General features: G+C 36.0%; 1 protein-coding gene across 6 annotated transcripts in view; it reads left to right on the top strand.

Moving 5' to 3' along the window:
- DOCK4 (dedicator of cytokinesis 4) overlaps positions 1-15,385 on the top strand; it is a 251,424-nt gene that overhangs the window by 191,270 nt on the left and 44,769 nt on the right. For all 6 annotated transcript variants that reach the window (XM_083800778.1, XM_083800781.1, XM_083800782.1 and 3 more), the window contains exons 27-32: positions 367-461; positions 8,025-8,100; positions 9,766-9,866; positions 10,403-10,461; positions 12,598-12,746; positions 14,331-14,416. In XM_083800778.1, the coding sequence (XP_083656904.1) occupies positions 367-461; positions 8,025-8,100; positions 9,766-9,866; positions 10,403-10,461; positions 12,598-12,746; positions 14,331-14,416 (566 nt within the window). The remainder of the gene's footprint in view (positions 1-366; positions 462-8,024; positions 8,101-9,765; positions 9,867-10,402; positions 10,462-12,597; positions 12,747-14,330; positions 14,417-15,385) is intronic.

The following is a 15,385-nucleotide window of genomic DNA, read 5'->3' on the forward strand; positions in this document are numbered from 1 at the left end:
TATTCAGAACTCTGTGGTGTTTGTAAAGTGCTTTTTTGATTTGCAAATTGTTCTCAGGATCACATTTGTGGAAGTGTATGGGTGGAAACCAAATGCATCTTTGACATTTATCTTATGTATTGCTGTCAATCAAATGGCAGATTAAATTATTTTTCTCTTTTTAAGAAAAAATGAATTAAATTGCTACTTGAAGCTTTCTTAGGGAATCAACAATGGAAAAATATTAAAAGGTATATATATTGAAAATAAATGTGCAATCTGCTATTTCTATAATGATTTTTTTCTGCCTCTGATTAAGATATTTTTAAAGCTCACTGCTCTTTTTAAAGTACCAGAGGTATAAGATTGCTTCTTTTCCTTCCACAGGATTTCCTGCTGCAGATTTTCACTGTATTTCGGATACTGATACGACCAGAGATGTTTCCCAAAGACTGGACAGTGATGCGTTTGGTTGCAAACAAGTAAGACATTTTTAATGGTAACAAAAAAATAAGGGGTGTATGTGAAGATCATGGTATAAGTAAACACAGTTATATGATGTATATAATAAAAATGTAAAATATACTCTATAACACTGGCTGCAGTTTTTCATTTTTGAATTTAAGATTGGGTTTAAGTTTTAAAATCCCTGCACTTATTTTAGACAACAAATTCATAGTTTAATCTGTTCCTGTTTATCTTCTAAATTTCAGTAAGAACATAGAACTGGTAACTCAGAAACACTTCTACAGATTGAAGATGCTAAGCATCAACAGCTTTGTTTTCCAAGCAGCAAATGACAGATCTCAACAGAACTTCATTTCAAATCTGTTTGTTGAAATGCTGAGTTGGTAGAGATCTGTTTGCTCTCAAGAAGAAATTATCTGCTATAATATTATTAACGATGTTTTTGCATGTTTGTTAATTTAGTGCTTGTCAGAAAAATCACAAATCAGGAAATGAGGCACAGCACACGCAACAGTAGCATGGGGCTCTAAGCATTGCCTAGTGATACTTTGGGATATAACCTGCCTTTGAGCCATTCTTTCTTTGCTCTGGCCTTATTTTTACAGAAACAGGTTCCCAGCATTTCTGAGAAGTCATTATAGTAAGTCTAAAACTATTGAATTTTATTTCACCTGTGTCACCAGCTATCCTTTTATGTAGGCTTAGTTTTGGATCAGATAAGCCAGCTGAACAGTCAACACAATTACCTAAAAATCAGTGTCAGCAGAAGAGTGGGGTTGTATTGAGCAGACGTAGGAATCCAGAATTTAGGATTTACTTAAACTGCAATGCCTGATGAATTGTTTTTTAGTCTTCTTTGTGCCTATCAGCTCCAAAAAGAATTTGAATTCATAGTGCTGTACAGACAACTAGTGCTGATCTTCTGGTTACAATTAAATTTGGCAAAATTTGTATTCATGATAGATGTTATGTATGTGCCTGACATAGCGTTTGTTCAAGCTTTATCATGACTTGAGAAAATAACATTTTTTGCTCATTTTTATTACATGATTTAATAGCACTAATCTTTCCAGGTTTGAATTCCAGCAAAAAATGTTAATAATCAAAGAATTGATATGATGCATCTGGTAATAGTGCTTAAGAAATAAATTGAGAAACACAGGAAAGGGAGAAAAACATAGGAACTCTTAGCCTCATATATAATCTAAGAAATCGCTACATATTCCAGAAACAGCTGGCTTGGCAGATGGCTTTGCAACAGCTGACATGTACAAAACTAAGATTTAGGAACGACCTTGGCATGTGTTTCTTGGAGCGGTGGTGTTCAGATATGCTAAAGATGTTGTTAGCAAGTTCTGCAAAAAGAGTATTTGCTTGCATTAGTATTTTAGTGAGCATCAAACATCTTTTATTATTCCGTGTCATGTTGCTTTTAACCAACTCTGGTGAAACTGTGACTCTGTGTGCAGTCCTGTCAGTCACAGAAGACAGGCAGAAGTTGGCGAACTGAACTCATTAACAAGCGATTGCATAAGCATTACTGTCAGCAAATGGCATGTTAGCACACCTTTACCAATTCAGCATTTAGTAATCTACTTTGCTAGGTGTATGTTCCGTTGTGGAGGAGATCCTGCTTTGCTGTGTGTGCCTAAGTGTGCTGTGAACTGAAGAACCGTCATTCCCATGTTACATATTGACGGTTAGTTTCTGTTCCTTTTCGAGGCAGCAGAAAGGAAATTCCACCTCAGCTCTCTCCTCAGCTGCAGGACACTAGTTTTTCTGGACTAGTTTTTCTAAATGGGAATGCCATCCTTTCACTTGCTTCCCCCACTGCCATTTCAGAGGCTGCCTTCTGTTAACTTCCCTGAGGAAGTGGCAAAGAGACTCAAAGCAGTAGCTTGGCTGGAATTTTCCCAACCCCAAATCTTTTATGGGAAAGGGGATATCGCAGAGGCAGGTTGAGAGGTTAGGGCACTGCCTGCACCAGACAGAAGTGCCTGCGAGCTGTTATCTTTTCCCTCCACTTGCTGAACCAGAGTGCTGCCAGTAACCTGAGCCCCTTTGCAACTGAATGCAAAACTTCTTGAACTCTAGCCCTGTTCATGTCTACAAGGAAAAACTGCAAGGTGTTGCACATCCTTTTAAGAGCATAATCAAGTAATCCATTAAAAAAATGATTTTTTTTCTAACTCCTCCTTCCCAGGAATAAAATCACTGGCATGTTTCCTGGGTCAGACAGCCCCTTCTCAACTGTCTGGGCTTCAGCCCGAGAAGCTGTAGCTGATCTGAAGGCAGCATGTGTCTTGGGATCTTCACCATCACTGCAGTCACATCACCAGCAGCACTATCTTTTCTCTCCACTCTCCCCAGAGTGATATAAAAATTCAAACTGTCTGGTATTTACAGGAAGAGAGATTTAGACTGTCTGAGCCTAGGGAAGAAATGAGTCCTAGCAAGGGTATAATCAGGTAATAAGCTTTTCCTGAGGGGGGAAAAAATCATTTCTTCTCATATTTATACATGCAGAACTTAAATTACCTGAAAGATTTTTAGGTCTTAAAATGCCATAAGAGTCTTTCAATATGTATTAATTATATATAAAAATATTGCTGCCCCCTGGCTTCTAGAATTTTTTCTTGTTGCAGTGTTTTCAGTAATTATGTAGTATCTGGTACTTGGATGCTGTCTGGGATAAAACAAAAGAGAAGGTACTGCGAGCTCAAGAAGACAAATCTGGAACTAGCCAGAAACTAAGATACTTTACGATGATACACTCATGGTCTATAATTCTGAATGTCTGAATATCCATCATGAGAAAGCATTAATGACTAGCATTACAAAGTCACCGAGTGATTTCTAAAATTCGAGACATAAATTAACATTTAAGAAGGCATACATAGTACTAAAACAGAGAAATAGATCTTTTTTGAGTTGTGTGATGGAAGGAGAAGTACACGCAAAAAGTCTTTAATGTTTATCAGCTTCTGGCAAGGAGACCAATTAACTCTGTTTAAACTACATAACCATGTAACATCTGTACTGAGCTAATCAGGATACATTCAGCAAAGCAAAGTGATTACTTATGCTTATCTAATATTTCTATCAGGGATTTTAATAGAGTGGCAGATTATTTTTCTTTATTTTATAGAAATCATCTTTATTTCTTTCATTATAGGACAGACCCACTTTGTACATAAAATAAGCAGTAAGATATGCCAGACTAAACCTGAAGCTTTTGCATAACACCTTCATAATGTTTCTCTCAACTGGAAATAACAGTGTAATGGTCACTCAATTTACCCTGAGGTTAGGGAAAGGATCACTTATCCAGTGCTTTAAATGACTGACATCTTTTGAAAGCCTTTAACAGACTCAGCTGAACTCCAAGTGTGCCATGTTTCATTAACAATTGAGGAAGCTGTCAGAAAGCAAAGTGAGGTTCCTATTACTTGCTGAGGTTTGATATTTGTAACATACGGTGCCCACGTATTATGTAACAATGAATTAATTTTCCACTGCCCGTGCTGTGCAAGAAGCTTTCAGTTTAAAGATCTCATCCTTTGAGCATTTTGTTGAATGGTAGAGATGCTAGATCATCCAATTCTCAATTTGAATTCTAAGAGCCTATAAAATGGATTTATGAATATGATTATTTATAGTAAAATCATTGATCTATAGAGTAAGATTTACTATAATGTATTGTTTATAACACATTTACAAATGTATCTGCTGACAGTTGGGCATACTGACTTTTAACAGAAGATCCTTTTGGTTATCTAATTCAATGACAATTGGAAGACATTATTATTATCATTTAAAAACATTAATTCAAACAGAATACGCAATAAAGGAAGACATCAAATTAGCATCGGTTTCATCATTATGGCTGCTTTGAAGAATCCTGTTAGTTCCCATGGTGTGGGAGTCTGAGACTCCTACAATGAACAAAAATTCTTGCTTTTATGTAATACAAAGTGTTGCTAACAACCTCCTTGGTTTTATGTAATACAAAATGTTGCTTACAACTGAACCTGTAAAAATGGTTCTGCGCCATTGTCTGTCACAGAGCATATGTATATAGAGATATGCATGTATGAATAAGTTTATATACGTGCAATGGTATGTATATACACATTTATGTGAATATTGTTTATTTATGAAATATGAAAGAAACTTTCTTCCGTTCAAACACCTTAGTGCTTTTGAAGATTTTATTCTGCACCAGCAAAGGCTAAAATGAGAAGCTAATGTGTTATGTGTTTGCCCCGTACCAGAATGGGAAAAGAGCTTTCATTTTCTACAGCTGGCTGCCCAAGCAAATCCAGTTTGTCGTAGCACGTTCCAGGCATCAGAAAAGTTGTTGAACTTCTGGGGGCTGCCATGAACTTTTCAAACAGCTTATTGCAGAAAGGTTTACTGTGCAAATTTGATGGAGATGCCACTCTGTCAGAAGTGCCCTAACCAGGCCTCGGGTTAGCATTTTGTATATGAGCCCAGAAAAATTGAGTAGCTAAAAGCAGAGATTTTCTTCTTTTAAAGTCAGGGTTTCTGAACAAACTTGTGGCAGGTGGTAAGAGGAGGAAAAGAAAGTTTTGTCATAAGCTCAATGTTTTCTAGTTTAATACTCAAATAGATTTTAAATAAATGTTTGTTGTTTTGAAATTGTTGGCTGGGAAGCAACATGGAATGTGGGTAATTGAACTGGATCATTCAGCTGTCCATCTGTCCTCTGGCTGCCTTCTCTGCTTTGCACGTTTTTGCTTTTTTTCTTTTATAGAACCTATGTTATTTGTAGGAGGAGGGTCGAGAACCCCCACACTTAGCAATGTTTTCTGTCCTATCTGATTTTAGTTCTTGAGGATGCAGTTTGTAGGTCATAAACAATGGCATCATCTTTCTATGCTCAGTCTGTTTGTTTGTTTAATCTACAACATACACAATCTCACTCTACAGACTCACATCTTATCAACTAAACCATATCATATATTTGGCTTACTAAATAAATCAAAGTGGAGCTATGTTGCCTGTAGCAACAACTATTTGCACTGCAGTTATTTTGCTATCTCAGGAAAATTCTGAAAAAGTCTTCTAAAAATTGCAGTTAAAATTCTACTCTAATTATTTTCTCATATGGATTTAAGCAGATCATTCTCTTCAGTTTCACCTGACATCTGAATGTGGCAAGAAAGGAAGGAATCCTTTCAGATATAAATAGATCTATGTAATGTAAACTTGGCATTACGGTTGCAGTTTGGGGGATGTTTGGGGGATTTTGGAAGAAAACTATTTTCTCTAGCATATAGTTTTTCAGAGATTTGTTACTTTGGACTTAGGTTGAAATTTTACATAGCAATGGTTCTAATGAACTGACCTTTTCTATCAGAACATCTTCCTGAAATGTGCAAACTATTTCCATTTTGTCAAACATATGGACTGTAAATTAAATCATGCACAAATACAAGAATGAGAGGATTCTTATTATTTTTCCTGCATTGATTCTTAGCTTTGTTTATGTTACATATTGTTAACATTTCACTTTGTTTTCCATGCTACAATAGGGAGCACTGTGCAAACACTGTACCTCCCTGTTGGTGGAAGAATAGGGTAAACTGCACAAACGAGTGCTAAACATGGAACACTACTTGGATAAAAAAGCTAAAATACAATATAATTGCTGAAAAAATAATACATATGAAAGTTACTTTTTAGCAATTGAGCTAGAAATAAGGAAACCCTAGAATCAAGCAGTGGTCTAAAAACTGTCTCAGACTTAACTGTTACAGGTGTTCAGATGCATCGAACCAGAAGGTAAAGCTTGACAGAGGCAGTCATTTTAAAAGTTGGGAAATGCAAGTAAGCATTTCAGCTAGTGAGAAGCTAAATGATATATAGCCATTTTGTATGTATAAGCTTGAAATCTTGTCAAAAGTGCCCGAAGAAAAATATTATTTATCTCCTAGGTGGGTTGGTTAATGTATAATTCCTCACTGCTGTGAAGGTGAAAAATACAATATAAAAAATATATACTATTATATATTTGTTATTATATTTAATAAAACATTTTATCTTAAATTCATTGCAAAAAGTGAAAAATGAAGTACAAACTGTAGAAAGGGAAACAAGTTTTAGCACTGTAATACAGTACAGGTCAAGAACCGTGTGCAAAGAAGATCTAGATGTATTAACAGCAGATAGATGGCAATCACATGAAATGTACAGATGTAACCTTATTTGCAGAAGGTCTTTAAACATCTGATTGTTGTGAAATACATGACTGTAACAGCAAAAAGATCATTCTGTATTTATCTTCTTTTCTTACTCCATAAGCATTCACTACCGACTACTTTCAAAAAGAATGTAATGGTTTATATGGATTTTTGATTTGACCAAAGAAGTTGATAGACACAAGTGCAGCAGAAGTTGGCTTAAGGGCTGACATACTGAAATGGTATATATTTAAACAATCTTTGAGGGTGTTCTGTTTCTGTAGATAATCAAACTTGCATTTTGCCAAGTGCTGTTTGCTTGCTGCAGCGATGAAGATTGGTTATTGACACCTGGTGATGATCACAGTGAAGAGGTTTTGGTTGTCTATATTTATCTAAGAATAATATAACTCAGGCAAGTGTCTGTGTATGACAATTATAGAACCATACAATCATTAAGGTTGGAAAAGACCTCCAAGATCATCTGGTCCAATCATCACCCTACCACCAATGTCACCCACTAAACCATGTCCCTAAGCACCATGTCCAACCTCTCCTTGAACACCCCCAGGGACGGTGACGCCACCACCTCCCTGGGCAACCCGTTTCAATGCCTGACTGCTCTTTCTGGGAAGAAATGTCTCCTCATTTCCAACCTAAACCTCCCCTGGAGCAACTTGAGGCCATTCCCTCTGGTCCTATCACTAGTTACCTGTGAGAAGAGGCCGACCCCCAGCTCCGGTCACCAGCTGGATTTCACTCCGTTCACCACCACTCTCCGGGCCTGGCTGTCCAGCCAGTTTTTAACCCAGCAAAGAGTGTACCTGTCCAAGCCATGGGCTGCCAGCTTTTCCAGGAGATCCTGGATGTACCAAAATTGGCAACAATCAGAACAGAGATCTTTAGATGCCAATATTTCTCACAGAGTTCACGCAGTTTTGCATTTATCCGTTGTCATTAAAAAGGCATTTTGTCCATAGGGCTGTCAGTATTGGATATATGGTAACTACTAGATATTTTGCATTTATATGCACATATTGTGGGACCAAGAAAGTTAAAAGTAAATTGCCCAACTGTATATATTAGTATTAAATGTGATATCAGCAATATTTGCATAACAAAGTTTATGATTTGTCTTTTTTAACAGTTCTGTTGTTCTATACAGATAATCTATTTTCAGCACATTCATTCTTTTTCTTGATGTGCAAGTTCTTTGTCAATAGGTGCTGTTAGTAGTCAGGCATTTGTGTATGTTTGCAATGCAGTATTTAATATTACCCTACATTGTACATCTGTTTTTTCATTGAAAAGTATTACCTATGAATTTCCACTTAATGAAGACTATTCTCTGTTTTATTCTGTTCCTACCAGTGTGATCATTACAACAGTCTTGTACCTTTCGGATGCCCTTCGTAAAAACTTCTTGAATGAAAACTTTGATTACAAGGTAGAGTAAACATATCTAATGTAAGATAGATGCAATAGCTGCTACATCATCCTGTGGCTTGGTTGTTTGTTGTTATACTTAGCTCCAGCATCTAAATACCTACAACATACACCACATCAGAATTTCCAAGTGCTCAGAGATTGTTTGTTGTTGTTGTTGTTGTTTGTTTGTGTTTGTTTGTGTTTGTTTTAATACAGGATTGGCTTAAAAATCAAGAATGCTGTGTTTTGTTTTGTTTTAATTTTTGTGGTTTTTTTTTTCAGTCTCTATGGTAGACTACTTATTCATTTTTTTTGTATAGCTTTTTTTTAATTACAGAAACTATTTTTCTTTATTTCTCTGTTATTTCCCAGTTACCTCAGAAAGGAAGATTAATCCAATTTTTGACTCAATGTAAATTTATCAAAAATATGGCTTTGTGCTTCTCTAATTTCTCTCAGGACCGATTAGCTTGCTGCATACTTAAATTTAAAAATTTTGACACTCCGTAACAAATATAGTTAAAGATGCATGCCTGTTAGTGAGTACCTCATACAGTGAGGTATAATACCTATGATAAACCACGAATTACAGAATTATGTTTTTAGGATTCAGATAACAAGATTTGGAGTGAGTCCTAAATGACCCATTCCCATGGAAGCCAGAATAAATATTCTGTCCAACCAAGAGGCATTAGTCCAATTGCTTCATCATAAAAACTGCAGAATTTTTCTTCTTTGAGAAGACAGAGAGCTCCTGTTGACTTCAGGCAGAGTTGTGGATGCTTCTCTGAAAATCCAGACTCCTGTAGGAGAGATTGGAAGGAATGCATATTTATATACTGGGAATAACTGAAAAGGAGGAAGCCTGTCCTTTACAAAGTTCTGCAATATAAAGGGCTAAACGTGATGAAAGAATTACCTGCAAACCAGGCATCTATGTTCCCTAAACCTCCTTAGCAATGTTACTATCCTGCAGAACTGCAGTCTGCAATAGAGCTACCCTTACACTTCTTCATTCCTCCTGCCATGGAGCATCTGTAATTGAGTAATAAGAAATCATATTTTAATTGATGTTAAATTTATCTTTTAATCTTCTTTGTACAAATTTCAACACCCGATTCTAAAAACATATACACAAACATCTGTATATTTACAATTTGATAATAAAGCCTGGCTTCAGTTTTGTCCAGGGAAGCCTGTAACTTTTGTCCAGCGAGACTTGCAAATAAAGTTAGAACGTAGAACAGGCCAGAAAATGATCGTTCTCTTATGTGATAGCTTTTTAGGTGTCAGAATGCCTTTGGTTTAAAGGCAGAACTTAGATGCAGAACTTTTTGTAGTCCTTACTTAGATATACCAAAAGCATGTTTCCAAATTTAGAAGGTAAGGTTTCCTGGTTTTCTGGTTCAGGGTTGTAAAAAAAAATACATATATGTATGTATCTGCAATTCTGAAACTTTTACATTTAAGAGATGTAGAATATGTAAAATAGATTATTTCTGTGGAACATTTTGGGACTGGTGAAAGTACACTTGGATGCAAAGAAATCTGGTCAAAAACATTTTGAGTAATTTATTACCTGAGACTGAAACAAGTGATGTGATTTGAAAATTTGCATGTTGAGTGGTCATAAAATGGTAGTACTGAGAAAATGAAATAACCAAATGCCATATGCTTATTGTAGATATGGGATTCCTACTTTTTTCTTGCTGTCATTTTTATAAACCAGTTATGTCTTCAACTGGAGATGTTCACACCTTCCAAGAAAAAAAAGGTTTTAGAAAAGTAAGTATTGCTGTCAGCTTCTAGAAAACTGTAATAGATCAAACACATCCCAAAATGCAAGATGTGGGAGGTTGCAAAAAGAGCCTACCAAAAGAGCACAGTAACAATATTTCCACTGGCTTGAATGGGAGTTGGTTCTGTTCCTTTGTATAGGTCATCTGAGCTGATGGCAGCCTTCGTAGAAGTGCCCAAATTAGTTCAGATACAGGGAGCAAAATAGACATGTTGTAGCAATGCCAGCACTAATTTCTAGTTCATGCATTAGTTAATTCAGACTCATTCAGGTATTTCTGCTTGGCATTGCACTGTTTGACAAACTTTTGACAATATTGCAAATCCACCTGAATGTAGAAATCTAGTTTTAGCTGGGTACAACGGGAACAGCAAAAAGTTGGAAGAAAGCATCTCTTTGAAGTAGTTTTTTTTTTATGAACAACATATGAGACATTTCATTTAACAGTGTCACAGAATGATGTATGAACTTGATTTTCTTAAATGATTTTCTACCGTTTTGCTTTATTTTTAATGTATTTTAGATACGGTGACATGCGGGTAACGATGGGATGTGAAATCTTCAGTATGTGGCAAAATTTAGGTAAGGAGTTAAACACTTTGTCAGAAGCTCAAACTGAAAAGCACATATTGTTACTTCAACTATTAAATACAATTACCAGTAATAGAGGAGTTGATGATAATTAAGTCCACATGAAGCCTTGATTCAAGTATAAAAAAACCCTCGTCGTTTGTAGTTCCCTTCTTTATAGCTAAACCCAGCTTTCTAAGCACTGATACTTCTATTGTGTTGGACCTCTCCCTATTTCTTCAGAGAGAACTAAAAGAAACCTGTCAAAGAAAATTAGAAGTGAAAGCACTGCTCATTTGGGGCAGAATTATTATGCCTGAAAATATACTTAAGTTCACGATTTTAGTTCTGTTGGCAAACAGTTTATGGAACAGGCATATATCTCAATTCTGACGCTCTCCTGAGATGCTGGATTTGCATCAAATCTTCCCTTAAGTCCTAGCTGCACTAAAATATAAAGGCATAAACAAATCAGCAACTGACGCATAAATGACGCGTCGGACAACAAGAGAAAAATATAATGCTTGGTTATAAACTTAGGAACATTTTTATATTTATAAGCAATAACTGTACAAACTGTTTAAAAATATAAGCCTTGGAGAAATTAGATGTTGTTTGGGAAAAGAATCAAAAGTGGTTATAAGCTTGGGATACCAAGTTTGTCATCTCTATATTTCAATTATTCATTAGTTTAACACATTAAAGGCCTAATTAAAGATACGAAGGTCATCAGTGGTTACTGAGACCTATCACCTAAATTCTATAAATCTTTTCCCTGGCAAGATATGTAGTAGTAATAAAACTGGACTTTCTGATCAGCCTGTACTAGAAAGATAAATATCCAAAATTAGAAATATTTGCTTATTAATGTTGTTAACATTTGTTGTGTAGCATATTTTACTTATTTACAGTACTTACTATTTATTAGTGACTCTAAGGCATCCATGCTCTAACTTATTTGGGTACACGATGGATGTTTCTAAACTGGTATATCAGGGATCCACTCCTGGGTCCCACCTCCTTCCTGCATGCTAGGATACGACCTTAGTGTGCATCACTTCCCTTCTCACATTGGTTTCTGCTGAACAGAAGCCTGCTACGCAGGCAAGGAGGGAATCATGATGCCTTTTAATAGGGGCAAGAACTGTTGTGTACACCATGGAGTTCATCTGATAACGTGTCCAATTAAATCCTGCAGGCAGGGTAGTTCGTGTAATTGCTGTCAGCATTACATTAATGCTAGTCAGCATTACAAAGTTGTATTGGCAGTGCAATTCATCATAAGCTTTGGTCCTTGTATGGTCACCTTGCGTTCATACGGGTATGCATCCCAGAACGTTTCCAGCAGAGAGGATTGTGGTTTTCCTTTGTCCAAATACCAAACGGAGTGTCAGTCTGGTGTGACTGTCCACTGGAAGATAGGCTGGGATGGAAATGGATTCCTAGCTTGGACAGTCAGCATATTGTGATTATAATCCTCCTATTCTGAAGATCTCCGAAGTCTTAAGCCTGGAGAAACTAAATGGTCAGGATTTGCTATATACCGTTCCTTCCTTTCCTGACAAGACCTTAGTTTTGTAGTTTCTACTGAGTAGAATGTGATGAGCTAATGGAAGGTGTTTTAGCACTGATTTTGAAAAGGAGTTGTTTTCAGAACAGCTGAGTCACATCTTCCTTAGCTGCAGTCAAAACATGTACTTCCATTTCTGTACTCACAAAACTAAAGATAGGTAAAAATCAAAGTACTTAACTCTTTCAGATGAGCATGTAATATCAGATAGTTAGCCATTTTGTAAACACAAGAATGTAGACCACAGAACCCAAACCATTCTCGGGAAAAAAAAGTGAAATGCCCAGAGTGCTTTTTGTCTTTGTTCTCCTCCTGGAAGACTAACTTGGGATATGGGTAACCCACTGTCACATTTGAACTCAGTATTGCATAATAAAATCTGGTATTAGTCTGGCCATATATTCTCCTGTTGTCTGCAGCTTTTCTCTTCACTTTTTGTGTTTACAAAAAAATGCTCTGATGGAGGCTAGGTAAAAGTCTGTAGGCATTCTATGTAGAATTCTATTTTTTAATTCTTCAGGTAGTATTTGGATTGCTTGATAACTCCCAATTCACATTCATGTTCACTTTCATTTTAGGGGAACACAAGCTTCACTTTATTCCAGCATTGATTGGCCCTTTCCTGGAAGTGACCTTGATTCCTCAGCCAGACCTGAGGAATGTAATGATTCCAATTTTCCATGACATGATGGACTGGGAGCAAAGGCGAAGTGGCAACTTTAAGCAGGTACTGTATGTGGGGCCATTTATAAAAGAGGACTGAAATTCAAGCACTTCAGAGAGTGCCAGTCCGATTCATTAGCGTTGAGGGTGGAGAAGGTGCCCACAATATTGTTATACCCATTGGAGAGGGATTACCAGGGTTTTCCCTTTTGACTGTGTGCAGGGGTAGTAAGATTCTGCAATGAATGAAATTCTGCTTTCATGTTAGTGATGTAACATGAAGGATAAAATCTATGGCCTGCCAAAGTGAAGAGCAAAACTTCAGTTGTCTTCAACAAGGCTGATTTTGTTGTGGGGTTTTTCATTTCTACTTTACAGCAGTAGGTAAGATTCAACTAGCTTCCCTTTCGGTTTGTATGAAAAAAAAGATCAGATGGTCCTTGAGGAATGTTCTTCTGTAAGGATCCAAGTATTCTTGCAGCTCAAACACCTTCATAACGGGCTAGGAAGGAACGACCAAGTGTGCCATCTGCTCCCACAGCTCCCACTCACTTCTTTAAGGCTGCCTCAAACTATTTCTCAGTGCCCTCCTTCATGCTTTGTCAAATGAAGGAAATCAGAAGTATTTGAATTGATACCAAGCAATCATAATGCTTAGGGTGGGAGCTGTATCACAAACACAAAACAAACTATTAAGAATGGAGGAGTACCTGTGATGTAAGTAGGTAGCTTTTCACTATCAGTATATAAGCTTATTGTTAAAATAACCATTCAAATGCTAAGAAGTGTTAAGAATGAGAAGGCAAAAATCTGCTTGTTCTGCTTCTCTGTTTTTTCAGCTTGGGTTTGAATGTAAATTCTAACAGATTTATTCTGTAATAAAATATCTTGACAACATCTTGGTTTCTCCTCTAGATTTGTGGTTGCTAATATATTACTGCTAAAAAGGAGCTTTGAAAAATTAGCACACAGTGTAGCCTCATCTCTCTTTTTTTGTTATAATTAATACACTTAAAAATATTCATTGAAGTCATTAGCCACCAAGTATGTTTTTAGTTATTTTTTTTGATAACTAATATGTAAATCCAGCAAATTAAATTTCTAGCCAAATACACTAGAAAGTAAGCAAGGCTAGGAACGTAAGTTTAAGCCTCCAAATGTTGAACAGTAGAGACATTTATAAAAAATGTAATCTATAAAGAGTGGGGTACAGGTTGGAAAAGATGAGGTTTTTATTGAAGTCAAAGAAAATGGCTTGTGCTTAAGACCCTGCAGTGAGAATTCAGGCAATTTATTTGGGCTGTGTGCTTTTTGTCTGACTCCATAAATAGATAGCTGCCTTAGCAGCAGCAAATGCTACTCAGCCTGTAGTTTTAAAGTCACGTTGCTCAATTTAAATTAGCTCCCTCCCTCCAGGAAAAAAAAAAAAAAAAGGAAAAAAAAAAACCACCAAAAAAAAAGAAAACCCCACAAACCCTGGGAATGATAACAGCTTCAAAGAGATGAAATGACTTATCAGATTTACACGATTGACCAGTAATGCTAATTTAGCAAAGTCCCATACATTAAAAAAATAAGTCCACCTTCATTTTTATGTAATCTAAGTAAAGAGAAAAGAAACTGTTTATACCACACTTATATGTTGCAGGTGGAAGCAAAATTGATTGACAAACTGGACAGCCTAATGTCGGAAGGTAAAGGTGACGAAACATACCGAGAGCTCTTCAACAGTATGTGAGTAATGTGTTTATCTTACACTAGTTCATTCAATTCAGTTACTTGTATTAGATGCTAATGTCAATATAGAGAAGTAATGCTTACAGCAGTTGTGAATCTTTTTTTTTTTTTTTCCTGAAATTCTGAGGAATAAAAACATTTTATAGTATTGTATGGCATCTGTAAAGTCTGGCTGTACTTCTTTACATATAGCTATAATTGGGAAAGGCTAAATCTGTTATATCACAGAACGTTCTCTGCCTAGATTTAAATTCAGAAAAGCAAGAAATGCTTCATAATTGTATAGAGTGCAGGTAGTACACAAATAGGGCATTTTGAAAAATAGGCATGAGAATTCAACAAAAGGCTGTTTAGTAATAATTTTCTATTGCCAGAAATGTATACTTATCTGTGTAATGTCACTTGTTGATTTCTTGATTGATGTATACAATTTTATTTATTCTGATAAGATTATTTCTTATTATTTTCTTCTATAAATTACTTGTTAAACATTCACTATATTTTAATAAATGAAGTACCACTGAATTCTAATAGCAAAAGCTAGTAAAAATGCTAGGGTCTAAGGTTGCCCATAAGTTATCCCATTGATTGAAATAAATGATTGTCACAGAGTACAAGTACAAAATAACTAACTGAACTCTGTCTCCTTTGCTGTTCCTTAGAACTCAATTCCACCTAAGTGGAAGATTTCTCTCATTTCTGATGTGTTTAGTATGAGTTGTATTGTTCCTCTTCAAGAGTCCAAGCTGCCTGTTGTTTAATGCTGTTAAACACACAATCTTTTTCTGTTTAAGTAGCTTCTTAACCATTCCTTCTTCTTTAAATATTACTTTTTACCTCTGTTGTCTTTGCTTAAATAACAACATTCAGAAAAGCAAACATAGGTGTGCTCTAAAGTCTACTGCATATAATGTCTATGAATAGCAAACATAATAATGTGCAATTATATTGAGCTGAAAAAGATAG

The sequence above is a fragment of the Anser anser genome, assembly GCF_964211835.1.
Source record: "Anser anser genome assembly, chromosome: 1".
Taxonomy (NCBI): domain Eukaryota; kingdom Metazoa; phylum Chordata; class Aves; order Anseriformes; family Anatidae; genus Anser; species Anser anser.